The following is a 17,364-nucleotide window of genomic DNA, read 5'->3' on the forward strand; positions in this document are numbered from 1 at the left end:
TGAGCGTGATCAAAATTTAACCACAATTACAAAAAGGAGTAGAAACGTCATGTTTTTATCCGTACATTAATGAGCCGCATTATGAGAAAACCAGTATAGTGCATTTGAGACCAGCATGGATTCAGACCAGCCTGCGCATCCGCACAGTCTGGTCAGGATCCATGCTATTCGCTTTCAGAGCTATTGCAGTTAGAGAAACCGTTTATAATAGCGAACAGCATGGATCCTGACCAGACTGCGTAAATGCAGGCTGGTCAGGATCCATGCTGGTCGCAAGCGCACTATGTTGGTTTTCTCATGGCGCGGCTCATTTGTTCTCTTGATATTGTAAACAATAGCAACGCACGTCTTCAAAACAACTGTTTGATTCTCAAGTGATGTTACATTTTTTCATTATTTTGCCAAACCGAAATATAAATTATCATTGTTTCTTAGTTCTTTGTGGAGGCTCTGAGGTGACAAGTATCTCGTGGATGCAAAAAAAAAAAAAAAAAAAAAAACTAACACGTAGGAACATTCCCCTTATTCTAAATCTATCGCGAATTTTTGTTTGCAAGATAATCGTTGTGCATCATTTTGACCTACGAAAATCTATTTAAACAAAACATTCTAAAGCCCTATACATGAATACGCTGCTTATATACTGAGATATCTTGAAAGTTTTATACGAATACAAAGACAAGTGTCTTCAATCTTTAATACAGATGTATCCCATAAAACAGAGTTTTCCAATTCACGACTCATTAATACATTTTTCTAAACAAAAAGTTTCTTTTTTTCAATAGTTCAGGCGTTTAAACAGATGTTTAAACTATTAATTTGCGAAAGAAGTAATCAGTAGGGGATGTATGTACATTTCGGTCATATACGTTCAACATCTTCTGAAAGAAAATTTCATCGAGTTATTTCCTTTTTCATGGCGCTGACAAAAAGTTGGGGGAATGTATAAAAATGGGTCGGGGCAATGAGGGGAAGTAGCACTACCGAAATACAAGACAGTGTACATAACATATATAACGAATCGGATAAACAAGCAAGTTTTGAAAAGGGACACCGTCTTGGATCGATCAGGAACCTATGTACAGGAAACTTGTGGGGGTTGGGGATGTACGGGGGTCGGGCTTTCAGCAATGTACTCAATAACTTGTCTGTACTCAGAACACCCAGAGTATAACTAAAGGGTATGACTAGGCAAGTTGCAAGGCACAAAAACATTCCCTCCGTCTGCTTTAGTAGAATTTAGGATGAAAGCATCACAGGGTCTGACACTATCACACTGACATTATCAAATAGGAAATCGTACCTCGTATCTGTGGAGGGGCCAGTCAGAAAACATGCACTCTGCGAAATGTAAAAACTGTTTGTCTATGCTAGTTTCATACTTTGATATAAAGATGACTATGCTGGTATACAATATACTCGTATTGTAAGATAAACAGTAAAGAACTTAAAATTGTGAATATATAAAATAAATTGAAAAGGTATAAATTCGCCATAATTCAATGTAAAGTGGTGTTTTTCTCTTATTTTTATGTGTAAGCGAAAAAAGTAACAATAGGAACGAATGTACATTAGTTTCTTTAACATATTGAAATGTAATAGTTTACTTATTTTACCAAGGGAAAATGTTTTGCACCTGGTAGTGTTTCTATGACGTAAGCACTACTATAGTTTCCTAGTATGATACAGGTAAGCGTAGTGTAACCGCAATATGTAGGCAACAGAGTCAGCCAGTTCACCACCTGTCATACGTGGTCAAAGTTTCAGACTGGAATTCTATATTTAGAACATATAATCACGAAGGACCAGGATCACCTTCTATAGATGGCGTCAACGCAGTAGGACAAAGTACATTTGGTAACATATATAAACTGACTCCCAACATAAAGTTAATCAGACTTCTGCTGTCTCTTCAGCTAATCATTTTAAATTGTTGAACTTTGGAACAATTTTTTATATAACGTCTGCACATTTTCTTATCTTTGTGACACATATATCTGTATATATATTATCGCGTTACTGCCAAAACGGTGGTGTTAGTTTTAATCTCGGACAGATTCTATTGTAGACGCAGCGTGTCTTATCTTTCGGCTATCTTCGGCACTGAGATTCCGCCAGGTGGCGCTTATTTAATTTATTGTCACGGTCTCTCTGCCCTTTTGTCTGTTAGACATCTGTGACAGAGGTCAGTCGAGAAAAACGTCAGCTAGTCTCACAAGCACAATATAGAGGGAATTGGCTGACCAGAAAGTGGGCATTTCTTCATTGGAACAACGTTGTAGAACAAAGATATCAGGGATAAGTTTCGGTGTTTGAACTTTTTTAAAACATGTTACTACCAACCACTTTCTGCCTTTTGGCATTAGCTGCGTGGGCTAACGGAGGTAAGTAGATATTTTTCAATCATACTAATTAAATATGAAAACTGCCTATTGAAACAAAAATGAGGGCGTAAATAAGAAACAGCAACGTGTGTAGTGCTTACAATTATGAAGAAGATATTTATAATCCCGAAATATACATATATATCGCCGCATTTTCTTAACGATTTGCGGAGCAATTTTTAAAGTCGTTAGATCTAGCATTGACAAGTTAAAGATATTTTGATCGTCATATAGGAAAAAAAATATGGCTTTCAATTGCTCGTGCACGTTCGTGCCTTTGAAAAATATGATGTTTTTACTCCGATATTACATGATTTGTTTCAGTAATTCACCGTATAAAATGTAATAGATCGCTATGTTGCAGAGCATACATTTGTTCGTTCCTATCATAGTTTATGGGTGTAATTGAAACAGAAAGATACTGACATAGCTTAAATCATACATTATAGACGAATTTCGATGAACGTGCTTATTATATGTTTGAATAATAAATACGACAAAAAAAATTAAACTGCCATATTTTCAACGCATGAGTATTTTTTTACAGAATGTGTTGATTCGTTGACAAGTTGCCAGTTGCTTAAAGATGTGTACTGCAGCGACCCCTATGACGTACTTGCTAGACAAGTCTGTCCAAAACGCTGTGGACTCTGTGACGGTATATTTTTCTCCATCTTTAAATTAAGAAATAATAAGTTCCCAAACGTGGTTTATCGTAGAATAACCCGACTTTTGAGTTCTTATGCGTAAGAATATATCACGAAGGCCGTAGGCCTGAGTGATATATTGTTTCGCATAAGAACGAACGAGGATTATATATTTTTCTACAAGGCATAGCTGGTTTCGGTAAATGAGTTTTTCCTCCTTTTTTGATATAGAAGACGTCTGAATACAGATAGGTGCTGAAATCACATTTATGATGCTTTAATATTAAAGTGTTTACAACCGTATAAAGTACATCGTACATTATTTTGTTTTCAAAAGACAAAGATATGAAATTTGAAATTGTGTCGTAAAATGGGCCGGTCGCGACTGCATATCCCATTTCAAGCAAAAAGTTAATCGTTTTGTTTTTTGTTGTTGCAGACGACAATAATTCCTTTAACAAACGTTCACACAATCACGGACCAGACTGGGCTGACCATTGTTGGGACCATAACAGTAACCATATCATGGATCCCTTCTGCAACCTTCTGACCACAACAAGTAAGTCCAGCTTTCTTACTTCTGCAGACAAATTTGTGCTTAAACATACAACAGACAAACAGTCGTGACTTTAAGAATACATAGCACGTAGTTACAATATAAAGTATTTATAGAAAGTAATCAACAGGAAGTCACTGACCTATGAATTCTCTTACTGTCTGACGATGTTACACATTTGCTAATGCTCCGCCTTAATTTATACAGTGGTGACAAATGTTATGCATAAAGACGTTTTCATAATCGCTGATAGTTTTTGTTTACCAGGCTCCTATTTTCCCCCGATATTAAGACTTCCTGTTTCAAACAATTGATGAAAACAAATCAATGTAAAAATATTGAGAAAAAAAACCATATACCTTTACCATAGGTTTGAAGTATAACGGATGAATGAAAAAAAGTTGTAACTACAATACTATACAATGCACTTTCAATGTCAGATTGTTTATTATTTCATATTTCGTAAGAACAGTTATTGTAAGAACTTAAGCAAGCAGTATACATGTAAATGTTTATCTAAAAGTGATAAAGATTCCATTATTCTATACAAAATGTTGGAAGTTTAAAATCTTATCAGCGGACTTAAATTGTACTGGCTAGGATGAGTATCAGAGTTCATGTAGTACACGATTAAAATGGAATGGCATAAAATTCATACTTTTAATCGAGTGATTTCTTTTTCAGCCACGCCTAAACCAACAACACGTAAGTATACCTTACTGCAAATACTTATGGATCATGGAACGTCATTGATTAAAACTGCCGTAGAACACGTGCATATATGATGAGTTCGTAGTCAAATAGACGGAAGCATTTGATCAGTTGACTTTTAGGACAAATTTTAAACTGCCAATGAAAATACCGCAAAATGAGTATTTACTAATAAACTTTGATAATGTGGCAGTTGACCTAAATCCAACCGACACTGTTTATTTTCCAGTACAGGTAAATCCAGTATTTGCTTTACAATAGATCTGTAACAGATAATTTTTTAACATACCTGGACATACTGGACTCAACTGCCACATTATCAGAGTTTATTAGTAGACATGATCTACTGTAGATATTATTTACTTAAAGTCTTAAAGCTGAAACCGGCTTTATTAATAAGGAATGTTTCACTTCATAATTCGTTAATGTGAATATTATGGAATCAATGAAGGTGTCTTCTTAAGGATAGTAAAGGATAGTTAATTCTTCTTAAGGATAGTAAAGTTAAGTGTAAACTCCTGTTTCAGCAACAACAACAACCACAGAGCCCACTACCACAACAACAGAACCAACAACTACCACAACAGGTACGTGTCATCTATTTTAGGTTTATATCACCTGACCTGTAACCGCCCAATTACGTATTTTACATATGTGATTTCGGAATTCTCCGTTTTTTACGGAAAGCCGTGTAGCCTATACAAGGCTTCATTTAAGTGCGAAAAATTGCCAGACGACTGTGTGTAATCATACGAAAATTGCAGGTGTTATTAGGGATCAATTACTATCAAACAACTTAAGATCATAACTGTAATTACTCAAAACCATTTAACCTTTAGCCTGCTGGTGGCAAGTGACGTGCAGGCTGATTATGGTCTGCACTGTTCGCTATTCAGTCAGTAAATTTTCAGTGACCACCCCATTGCGGACCAGTCCATTTTAGAAATTTGGCAGGGTAAAGGTTAAAAAGGCAAGAAAGAACTTTATTGTAACTTGAAAAAAACTCGTGTTTTTTTTTAATTACTAACAAAGATAAAAAATGCATGGTATTGCCATTATTATTTGTACATATAACCTAATAACATATTTGATAATTGTCTATTATCAGTCAATCTCGATAATATGTTTTGTAAAACACGATGTCTGTCTTTCAGAGCCAACAACCACAACAACTGGTGAGTAAATGTATATCATTTCCCTCTAAGTCTCCCCTGTAAACAAAAATATTTACAGATTTGTTTCCTGTAATCGTAAAGACACTCTGTCCCTGTCTGACAGTGCTTTCATATTACGCATGTTATACAACTAGCTTTAAAGCATTCTATACACTGTATGTTTTCCCAAGTTATGCTTTTATGCAATCCCTACACTAACATATTGTTAGCCAAAACTTAGATAAACGGATATAGATGCGATAACTTTTTATTGCTTTTTATAATAAATATTGAACAAATGTGTACCCCAATATGACACTATGAATGCTTAATGCTGCAGTTTAACCATTCACTTCCATTTAACACGGCTATGAGCTTTGAATGTACCTTTAGTATGACATCCCTATTTTGCTTTGCTTCAGAACCAACCACAACAACGACTGGTATGTATAAATGAAATTTTCACTAAGATAATTTAGGTCAATAGTGACGTAGGGATATGGTTAAATATATATAACTCGTATTAAAGAGGGAGAGAACAGTGTCTGTCTTTCTAAATCAGAAAACTGAAAATTGGCTTAAAAGAAAATTTATGAACATTTCATTCTAGTATGGCCCGATTTGATTGCCAGTACAATGACGAAAATCAAGCTATGTAGATTGATATTCTTTGAAAAAATAGTGGTTGATGCGCGAAATTGTAAGAGCATAATGACGTCAATTATTACGTCAGATTGCCACATGATGTCCGGTTTATTTATCGGGATAAATGAAGTTCAACATAATGAGGGTGTAAGAATACAAACTATCAATGCCTTATTTGTGGTTCATTATCTAACTTAACATGGTTGATCGTTCAGACGCTTGGATAACGCCTTTCGTGGTTTAATTTCTGCACATCTGAACTAAGAACTGTTAAAAAGCAGGCGGTAAAACATTCGAAGGCATTTATTTATTTATTTATTTATTTATTTATTTGGGTTTTACGGCGCACCAACACAGTATAGGTTATATGGCGCCAAACAGGACTACAAATTTTGGTTCCCCATTCCAACATGAAAAGAACAACTGTTTCAATATATTTTTCGACATGTATTTGACCTATATTCCTATAATCTGTAGGCCTTATATTTTAGATAAAAGAAAATGAAGAAATCATTCTGTATTAGAGTTGTGTGGCTTTATAGCTCTATGGCTATATCAAAATGTCGTCTGCTTTACTTTCAAAGAAGTTCTTGACATTTCCACCATTTCACCAAACCAGGTCGAAATGTTAATCTATGAAAGTTACAGACAACATAATTTTGTGAAAATATGGTCACCTCCGTTGATCAGTTTCGTGCTTTTTTAAATCACACACAAGAGAACGCGCGACAGTGCTGTCAGAAAGCTTTAAAAATTTCTGCCTGTCACAGGATACTAGATAGTTTATGAACAGAGATAGAAAATAACAAATCTATCAGTGTATGTTAACGATTTATCAAAAGCATTTTTACTGAGCGACCAACACTGTAGTTAACATCTATATGTAATTTATAGCCTACATGAAATACTTTCGAATGAACTCTTTGAAGTCTCTTATTTCATTTTCTAAACATTTGACAAAAATTAGGTGGCATTGGCTTTTAAGATACCTGGGTGTGCATATTACAATAAATATTAATTAACAAGAAATTGTTCTAATAAGAAAAATCAACGCACTCATGGAAATGTGACGTCACGTCGATATATTCTTTGACGCTATACAGGCGCCGAGAAAGAGTGCTACAACACTTTTATACTACTATTTATAAAAAAAATCCTATATTATTAAGATCTTCTATACATGTCAATAAAATAAAGTTTTGTATTTTGTATTTCTTATTTGCAGAACCAACAACCACCACCACTAGTAAGTTATTGTAGACTATAATGAAAACATAAAAGCCTTAATTTCCACCGAGTGCTAGTATGTTCAGCATGCATGCTAATATGATTGTGTATCATTTTTCACAGAGCTTAAAAATATTAGCATATTTGCATACTCGGCTGAAAATCTCAGTAATTAAACAATCGGGCATGGTGATTTTTATTATTTAAAATTCTTTGTTAATTTCGCTGAGTCTTTGGATACTCACTAGATTTAGAAAAGAGATAAAAATTCGCATTTAACCGGAAACCGGACGTTTTAAAGCATAGAAACTTAAATAAGACATAGTATATAGAAATAGTAAAACTTTTACTCTTATCATGATTATTAAGTTTCATTTATTTTCTCATTAGAATAATACAGCATTGCCTTTGCTTCAATTTAATTTTGCTTAGCTACACCTGAACATTGGTACCTAAATGCTTGTATATTTCTCATAGTTCCGAGGTTGCTTTGTAGACACACTGCGTTTGCATGTTGAAAAGCCTTTTTAACCGTAACATCTATACAATGGCTTCTGTTTTGCATGTTTATATTTTTTTCTAACCCGTTGTCCACTGCATGCTTACTTTCTTTTATTAAGTTCCAACTACCACCACAACAGAACCGACAACAACTACAACAAGTAAGTCACATGACTTCCGGTATATCCCGGAAGTGTAATTCAGAATAAAAAACTTCCTGCTTGTGCTTAACTTTGTGTAATGCTACATGAGCTTAAAATATTTTACATAAAATGATATTTTATGCTATGTAACCAAGTTAAAAAACACATAATCTAGTGCCATTTTAAAATATGAATTACAAGTTTGGTTCCGAACTCAGCTTTTTACGACAATCTTGCCTTACAATTGATGTTCTTGATTTAAGAAACACAGCATAGAAACAAATGTTTATACGGAAAGGAAGATTTCATACAATCACATAGGTATTTACTTCATATTCCGTTGTATTTTTATGTTCCATAATGTGAGCCGCACAATGAGAAAACAAACATAGTGACTTTGCGAACAGCATGAATCCAGGCCAGCCTGCGCATCCGCGCAGTCTGGTCAGGATCCATGCTGTTCTCTAACAGTTTCTCTCATTGCAATAGGCTTTGAAAGCGAACAGCATGGATCCTGACCAGACTGCGCGGATGCGCAGTCTGGTCTGGATCCATGCTGGTCGCAAAGGCACTATGTTGATTTTCACATGGCGCGGCTCATTTTCACTAATGCTTACTAAACTTTATTTTTTCTCCAATTACACAGCCCTTCCACCGACCACAACTGAGAGTAAGTTATCTTCTAACTTAATTGCGATATAAGCTAGTTTATTAGCAATGTATAATATATAAATATAAAGGCATAACGCCATACCTTTTTCGCATTGGCACTATAACATTACAAATTGTAAGTTTATGATATGTTCATAAACGAGAGAATTAATAACGAAAATCATTTACTATACAGTCAAACCTGCTCCTGCGACAACTTGTACTCGACAACCACAGAGCAACATGTCGCGTGCGACCAGTGTGTGATCCGGTACAATTCTGTATATAACATCCCTATATTGAACAAGGCACTTGTTACCAAGAGCAGTGAGAACGTGTAACCTGACCGTCTTATGCGACCAGTTGATATTTTACAGCGATAAGTTTTGTGTTTTCTAACAACGTATATCATTACAAAAACATGTGTTAAGTAAATTGTATAAAAAGAATTTTTAAGGCTAAATAACCATACAAATATTTTACCAGGAATATGTCACTATGAGGAATACAACGAGACAGACATCAAGAGTACCAACTTCGGCACGGATATGGCCCTTGTGCAAAACACAAACATCACCTTGAATGAATCGGTCCATCTTATTGGTGACGTTAATTTCTGTCAAGGTGTATGTGCGCAGTCCGTTCTCAATGACGGTTTTGAATGCTGGGCTTTTACATACAACGAATTGGACAGGTATATGTGCATAACGTTAACAAAGAATCATATATTTTGAATAAATGTTCTGCGGTTTGGAAAGAAATCATATTTGCAATTAGCATGTAAAAGATTTCAGAGAAAAAAAAAACATGTTAATTTGGCACTATTATCAAACTTATAAACTGGCTCAAACTCGAACACAGTGTTACTTCTCCTTAACCGTAATGTAAAAACTGCAGGGCTGAATTTCAGCCGACTTTTGAATTTTGTTTTACAAAATTTATATCCCAGAAGTTAAATGCTATATATTTTGATTGTAATACGAACAAAAGAACAAAAAAGAACAATGTAATACTAAATTTACTTCTTTTTCTGACGTTGTGACACGCACCTGTTAAAAAGTACACATTAAAATTATTTGAACATATTTGAGTACAGTCAAAGAATTTGACAAATTCCTTATAGCAAAACATTGCCAGATTGGACACATACATTATGTTCTCAAAGACTGTGGCATAAATGACCATTTGCCTGTATATTATGGTTCTTGATTTAACAGGCGTTGCAAAGCGTGTCGCCATTTTACGATCACACGGTCACGTGATTTTCTCGGAGGCAGGGATAATTGTTAGACAATATTCCTGCGCGGAGATTGGAACTGGCTAAGCGATAGAATTACCATTGAACTAAATTTTATATAGATTTATCGATTGACCGACAATACGTCATTATGATTGAGACACTTAAAGTTAGGCAGAACAAATTCATAATGATGATACAGATAATACATATTACCTGTAAATTTGATATGAAGATTTTGTATCAAGTGCAAGAACAGTGTGCAAGAAAAGCGGCCAGACAGACTTCTAGAATTGGCAGACGACGCATAATAGTTTTTTTTTCTAAATTTCAGATGTTACCTGTATTATTACAACCGACCTCTTCAGATCATCTCACAAGAAAATTTTAACAACGCAACCAGTCTATTCATTAAGAGATGTACCGATGGTGAGTAAATAAATTGTCATGGTCACTGATGTAGTAAAAGCTGTATCAATAATGGACATGTAAAATGTCAATGTCACTGATTAGGTAAACGATGAACAGATATTGAGTTAGTATATCCGTGCGATAAAAGAAGTTCCAATGCTTAATTGGCCTACATAAAATGCCATGGTCATAAAAGATGTACCGAGGGCGAGTACATAAAATGTCAATGTCACTAATGTGGTAAACGATGTACTGAGTTACAAAATGTCAATGTTACAGTTATGGCCACTTTCGCAGTGAATGCAAAAGGTGCGCAATCAATTTCTGTAGGGGCTCCTAGACGGAATTCTAATACACATACTGGGTACATTTTGTTACGCTTCTTCGCTCCCTAATGTTGGTTTTTCACTGGTACATGTATATGAAAATTGATACATTAGATTGTTAGCTGCATGGTCGTCTTTTTTATTTATTTTCTTTTTTGTTTGAGAAAACAGAATATCAGCGCATTGCCTAATGACACTGATTGCAGAATATGTCATTTTACATTGACAATTAACTTTTGTATAAATTATGAAAGTATTGTAAGACTAAATTTTGACCGTGATAATCAACGATTTTACCTTTAGCCTGCTGGCGGCAAGTGATTCTGCCTTTGTGACCGGCGCAGACCAAGAATCTTTAACTAACATCTGGTGATATTTGAATTTTCTCGCGGGGAATAAAACAATGTCACTAGTATTGGGCAATTCTATTTTTAGACCCGATGACAACAAAAAGCCCTACCACAATGGAGCCAGTCGCTACAACACAGGAACCTTCTGGAACAACCCAAGCACCTGGAAGCCAACCGCCAACACAGAAACCTGCAGGAACAACCCAAGAACCTGGAAGCCAACCACCAACACAGAAACCAGACGCTACGACAAAAGCGCCATCTGGATCAACTGCTGGTATGGTAGCAACGACCGGTAACGGACCAATTGGAGTCAACACTACTGAAATATTCAACACGACAAAGATTATTTATGGTACCACGATCATCAACATTATCAACGGTACTGTCATGGGAACCAACCCGCCACCAATGTTGACAACAGACGGCAGTTCCGGAAGTGGAGTGACAACTAATGCCCCATCGGGAACAGGACCACCACCACTGTTGACAACTTCTGGAAGTTCAAGCGGCACAGGCACAGGCACAGGAACAGGCACAGGCGGAGGTAGATAATATTATATATTTTTATATTTCCAGTATATCAAATTAATAGACTTTTTGGTGTACCACTGCTCCGTTCCCTTTTATAGTACATGGTCAATTTGTGTAGACTATTTGTTATAGTGACCTTTGACTTCAATATCTATTTTCATAACTTCTTTTTATATTTAGGACAGGTAAGAAAAAGGTCAGTATAAATAATGAATTATAACCCCGTTCATCAGAGTTAAGTTCAGACTGGGTACAACCAGCATTGTATTAAGCTGTAAATATGAAAAGCCAAGCTGTCTTCCCTGATGTTGATATAGCATTTAATGCTGTATATATATCAATATATGAAGTGCCTCTACTTGTATGTGCAGTGCTTATACATGTAATTGATGCGCTTAACACTGTATATGGGGTGCATTCATCAGTATGTGCGGTGTTTTTTAAGTTCATATGCGGTCCTTTCAGATGTAGATGCAATGCTTTCATCTGATTGTGCGGTATATGTAACTTTGTATGCGATCGTTTCAATTGCTTATGTGGTGCTTTCAACTTTATATGCGTCGCTTTTATCTGAAGTTATAAGCAGTTGAAAGCACCGCATATACAATTGAATGCACCACATATACAGTAGAAAGAACTGCATATAAAGTTTAAAAGACCACAAATGCAGATGGAATCACCGCATATGTTATTAAAAGTAAAGCACCACATATACAGATGAAACAACCATATACACAGTTAGAATCACCACAAATACGGATGGAAGCACCGCCTATACAGTGTTCAGCTCTTTATATACATGTATAAACACTGTATATATGGGTAAATGCATTTCATATACCGGTATATGTACAACATAAAGCGCTATATCAACATCAGAAGACAGCTAGGGCGTTCTATAATTATGTAAATTAGACTTGTTTTCAATATGCTGAATTTTCATTTCCTCGATTTTCAAGACTTTTTATTGCGAAAATTTACTTGAAAATAATTATTGTAATTACAGATGTCATGTATATTTTCAGCGGTATAGATAACAATATAAAAGAAGTAACATCGACTTTGACATTTAGGCATTTGAAGTCAAAATCTGAATTTCAGGATCAAAGTCTACTTCTCTCTCAATTTAGTTAATCTCACTGTTTTACAAAAGCAGTTACCATCAAGAATTAATCAATGTTCGCTTCCTTTGATGTTAGAATCTATCTATAATACCGCCACATGATGGCTGCCTCTCCTGATTCAGGAGAGAAAAGATGGACCAGAAATTAATCACGATTGCTCCACTCGTTGTTTGCATTTATTTATTTCATTATACCATGGTTTCTTTTTATCTAATTCAGGACAGGTTGGACCAGATACAAGCCGAGGCCCAGGAGGTGTAATCATTGTCAGCTCTAACAGCTACAAAGTTAGCGGTCAAAAATCCCCCGTCCCAGGTCAGTAACATTCGTATAAATGGTTACGGACACAAAACCAATTATATTTTAAATAGATTGCAAAGTTCATCCAATTATATTTTAAACAGATTGCAAAGTTCATAACATACCAAACATCACAAATAAGATGTAATAGGTATTATATGTACGGAGTACAGCTAATTTTCCTATTAATGTTCATTTTATTGACTAACAATAGGAAGTTGTAATTTATAGGGTATACGTCCATTTGTGTAAACAAATATTGCATAGAACACACCGAATAATCCGGTTTTCTATTACTAAATATTTTTTGAAAACCTTTACACAAATTTTGGGACCTGCCACTTTAAATGTGCTTGCAAAATCACAAACCAAGACATTATAGATGCGAACATAGACATATATATATATATATATATATATATATATATATATATATATATATATATATATATATATATATATATATATATATATATATATATATATATAAGCCTTTACGATTGAAAAGAAAGAGCACCTTGATAACTTTGTATATAAAATTCATATGCTGACGGTATATATAATACATTGATGGAGGTAAGAATTTGAGATGCAATACATATATTTGTACAGCTATTCTTATAATAACAGACTGATAGACGAGGCATTATAAAAGTGCGTTGATGCTTTATACAGTAAGGCGATGAATAACTTAACATGATTCACTTCAATGGGTATGAATATACAACACTGATGTCCACTCAATATATCAGTGACAGGGCTAGAGTAGTCTGAAACTTGAAATAACAATTTCATAGGACAGCGATTGTATAGACAAGCTTCTGAAAGCTAACACATTCTTAAAATCTTTCATTTCTACAGACACCTGTTTCTTCTTGAACCAGACATTTAACAAGGGAGAACACTGGAAAGATACCTGCCGATACGACTGTGAGTGCCTTGACACAGACACCAATACTGCTCTCTGCACAGATGTGTGAGTATATGTCTTATATAATTCTTGACCCTGCCTGTTTTTGTACAAATTTGGCGATAAAATTAATCACAAAAATATGATTGGCTGACAATGATATGCACGAGTTTGTTTAGTACAATGGATTGTTCTCCTCTCAAAATCGACAGAAACACTCAAGATATGGCATAAAAAGCACCAAAAACATCCCAAAACATAGACTATATATTTTGGACGTTCAGGAATGAACGCTTGAAGAAATGTGTTGTATTTTTAATTCAAATAGAGTATTATTATACATCTAAACAATTTCCTAAGTAGGCATTTGGTATGTGCATTTGTTTCTGTTAACTGATTGGTTGTCTTTAAATGTTTTGTATATGAATGACATAGATGTGTTACATGCAAGATAATCTGCTGGATACTGCTTAGGTCTGGACCTACCTCGATTGCTTATGACGTATTAATTTGTTTTCGCCTAGCAAAATTATTCGAGTTAAACATATATAGTTAACAGAGAAGTATCAAACACAACTGAACGCAAAAGATATCTTTTGCTACTGTGAATAATGAAATATGTTCAATGGATGATCAAATATTGTAGAAAAACAATATCATACATTTCCGTAGCAATCTGACTAACAAGCATACTGTACCCGTGTAAATTTTTCAGCTGCCCTCACTACTCGAGCATTCCACCAAGCTGCACAATTAAGGCCGAAGATGGTCAGTGCTGTCCACAACTTGACTGCGGTAACAATACAGAAATAATCAACTCAACAAACATTGATCAGGGCAGCGGAAATCTCAGTAAGTATGTTTTTGTAGACTGGCTCCCGTCCCTATGTTTGTATTTATTTACATATATCAGTTTTCTTCATTAAGTGGGAAGTAACTCCAGAAGGTTGTTTCTACATTGACATTTTTATTGCCCCTGGCTCCAAACATAGCCATCAGATAAAACTGTGCTATTTTAGAGGCTTAAAATGTTCTTATAAAATGTTAATATAAAAAATAACCATGCAGCCAGGGAGCCAGGCTAATGTTTTTGTTTCAGCACGAATTTTTAGTGCTTTTGGAAACATATTTCTTCTTGCAAAACTCAATAAAGATCATTATAATTATTATATATTAAACTGTGGAATATGAATTCCAGGTGACTGCCGTGACATGCAGGATAACTGTGATTATTATGAGGATAATGCATGTGTAGGTGTATATGAACCATGGGCACGTGCTCACTGCGCTCTCAGATGCGGCTATTGCGGTAAGTACAGTTTTAATTCGTAATGGTAAAAGACTTTTTATTGCAGTCAGCAATTTCTGGAATCGCTTTCCTAGATGCGATATTAGCATTTATTATATACCTATATAAATTCTGTCAAAAATTGGCTTGTATTTCACAAGTAAATATGAACAGGTAGAAAAAATCCGTATTGTACCTTTTGTATTGTATGTTACCGGACTACTTTCATTTAATATGCATGATCTGACATAGTTCTAAAAATAGCGCACATAAAACTTCACTCAAGTTCTATTTTAACATCAGTAAACATTTTAGAGTTCGTTCGATAACAAAACAGCAAACAAAAAGGTGAAGGTATATAATAAAAGTGTCATTATAACAGTAGCTAAACCTGGGATTTTTTATTCGGCTCTCGTGAATTTTGCAAGGTCGGATCACACTCGGCACTTGCGCGCCCCGTGAGATCCAATCTGACAAAATCTCCTCTAGCCGAATACAGCATCCCAGATCGAGCTACTATTATAATAACCATATTTTCCAATCAGCTGCATGTGCTGCCACAGACTGCCGAAGAAATAGAATAAAACTTTCCGAGAGCAATTACGAGTCGACTACCTTAAAATGTTTGATTTTCGCATTACACAATTATCACTTATTCCTTTAATTTAACCATCATTGTATTGCCAATTACATTACGCATGTAAGGTAATTTACAAAATTACATCAGAACAAATGTTCATTTTAGACCGCTTATTCATACAGTCAGCTACAAATTTGCTCAGGACTCTGAGATGAAGCTCACTGAAAAAGTATATGAATTGTTTTACATGTTATGGTTCTAATCAAGTTTATTTAGCAAATTATCTAAATTAATGTCGAGTTGATTTCCAGTTAAAGTAGTATTAATTCATGAATAAGACATACTATCAAAAATACAATTGATAAGTCGAAATTATTCTTTAAAATTATCTCTGAAATTACGGTACACGTATTGAATCAAGCGCTATAATGTGTCAATAGGACCGAACTTCTCTCCACGACATATCAGGAGTTCCCTGCAATCCAGATTTGTGTATTAATTTTTGCATTAGAATAATTTATAGCATATCTTGGATTATCATCATTATTATATATTAAATATACAGATTATTCCCCACCATGTTACGACCGCCTGACATACTGCAGTTTATATGAGCTAGAGACTGCTTGTGCGGACTACAGAGGCTGGGCCAGGTACAACTGCAAGAGATCATGCAACATGTGCACGTAAATCTCGTGCGTACATAATGTGTATCTGGACACGCGTTTTTACGTATTTCAGTTGTCATTTTCATCTAGTTTTGAAGTGTCAGTGTCGTTAAAATCACAGAATGAAAGTCGTTTCAATATTTGTAAAAATTGTGTTAATAAAAATGTTGTGTGGAAATATCGCTTGTCTTAGTGTTATATCAAGGCAATGTATACAATGTATATTTTAGCTGTGCAGTTGGATTAAGAATACAGTCTAGGTAATAGATTTGCTAAATGGTTGCCATAAAAGTATGTTGACCTTAATAGAAGTATCCTTGATGTACAAAGGATACATGCACATTATCAAACCATCCTGTTACGGTTCAAGTAAAGTTTTGAAACCCCCATCCAGCTAGCTTACGGGAAGTCGGTGGTTCTACCCAGCTGCCCGCCCGTTTTGAAATAATGCACGTAGCTGGAAAGTCGTCATATGACCTAAAACTGTCGGTGCGACGTTAAACCCAACAAAATAAATACATAAATAAGTAAATAAATTAATAAAATAAAATAAATAAATAAGGGGAAATGTTGTTTTTTGGCTTTACGTCTTACAGGCCTTTGTTTTACAATAATTCAGGTACTCCGAGTTTTGAAAATGTTACAAAACATACACATTTAAATAATGCAAAAAAAAATGTAAAATGAAAGTGAAAGTAGAACTGTCTAATGAACAAACAAGAAATATCTTTATAAAAGATGGTCAGCGTGATGTAACAGAAGCACAAGTTATATATGGGCAGAAACCTGTATTTTAAATATTTTGGCAATGTTGAAAGGGGCCTCTGTGAAGTTTTGTATAAATGAGGACAGTAGTTCTGAAGAAGACTGTGTTTAGAAATTGTGGAGGGACACACGACGGACACCAAACAATCACAAAAGCTCACTTTGAGCCTTTGGTGCTTAAAAAATGATAACAGTAAGCAAACAATATTGAAATACGTTCTATACTTTATTTCTGGAATTGTTGGAAGCAAC

The 17,364-nt window shown here is 34.9% G+C and overlaps 1 protein-coding gene across 5 annotated transcripts; it reads left to right on the top strand.

The window, feature by feature from the left end:
• Positions 1 to 2,030: 2,030 nt before the first annotated feature.
• On the top strand, positions 2,031 to 16,529 carry LOC123554285 (mucin-5AC-like). 5 transcript variants are annotated; one of them, XM_053548275.1, is made up of 18 exons: positions 2,031 to 2,384; positions 2,932 to 3,042; positions 3,471 to 3,590; positions 4,272 to 4,292; positions 4,826 to 4,885; positions 5,453 to 5,473; positions 5,875 to 5,895; positions 7,323 to 7,343; positions 7,945 to 7,986; positions 8,615 to 8,638; positions 9,106 to 9,313; positions 10,191 to 10,285; positions 11,029 to 11,490; positions 12,821 to 12,916; positions 13,763 to 13,877; positions 14,527 to 14,663; positions 15,010 to 15,120; positions 16,245 to 16,529. In XM_053548275.1, exons 1-18 carry the CDS (start codon positions 2,330 to 2,332, stop codon positions 16,367 to 16,369), a joined length of 1,845 nt encoding a protein of 614 aa, XP_053404250.1. In that variant the 5' UTR covers positions 2,031 to 2,329; the 3' UTR covers positions 16,370 to 16,529. The 5 variants fall into 5 exon arrangements, with proteins under 5 accessions (XP_053404250.1, XP_053404252.1, XP_053404251.1 ...); XM_053548277.1 differs by lacking the exon at positions 7,945 to 7,986 and having other exon boundaries at positions 2,033 to 2,384; XM_053548276.1 differs by lacking the exon at positions 5,875 to 5,895 and having other exon boundaries at positions 2,033 to 2,384.
• The last annotated feature ends 835 nt before the right edge of the window (positions 16,530 to 17,364 follow it).

The sequence above is a fragment of the Mercenaria mercenaria genome, chromosome 7 (genome assembly GCF_021730395.1).
Source record: "Mercenaria mercenaria strain notata chromosome 7, MADL_Memer_1, whole genome shotgun sequence".
NCBI lineage: Eukaryota > Metazoa > Mollusca > Bivalvia > Venerida > Veneridae > Mercenaria > Mercenaria mercenaria.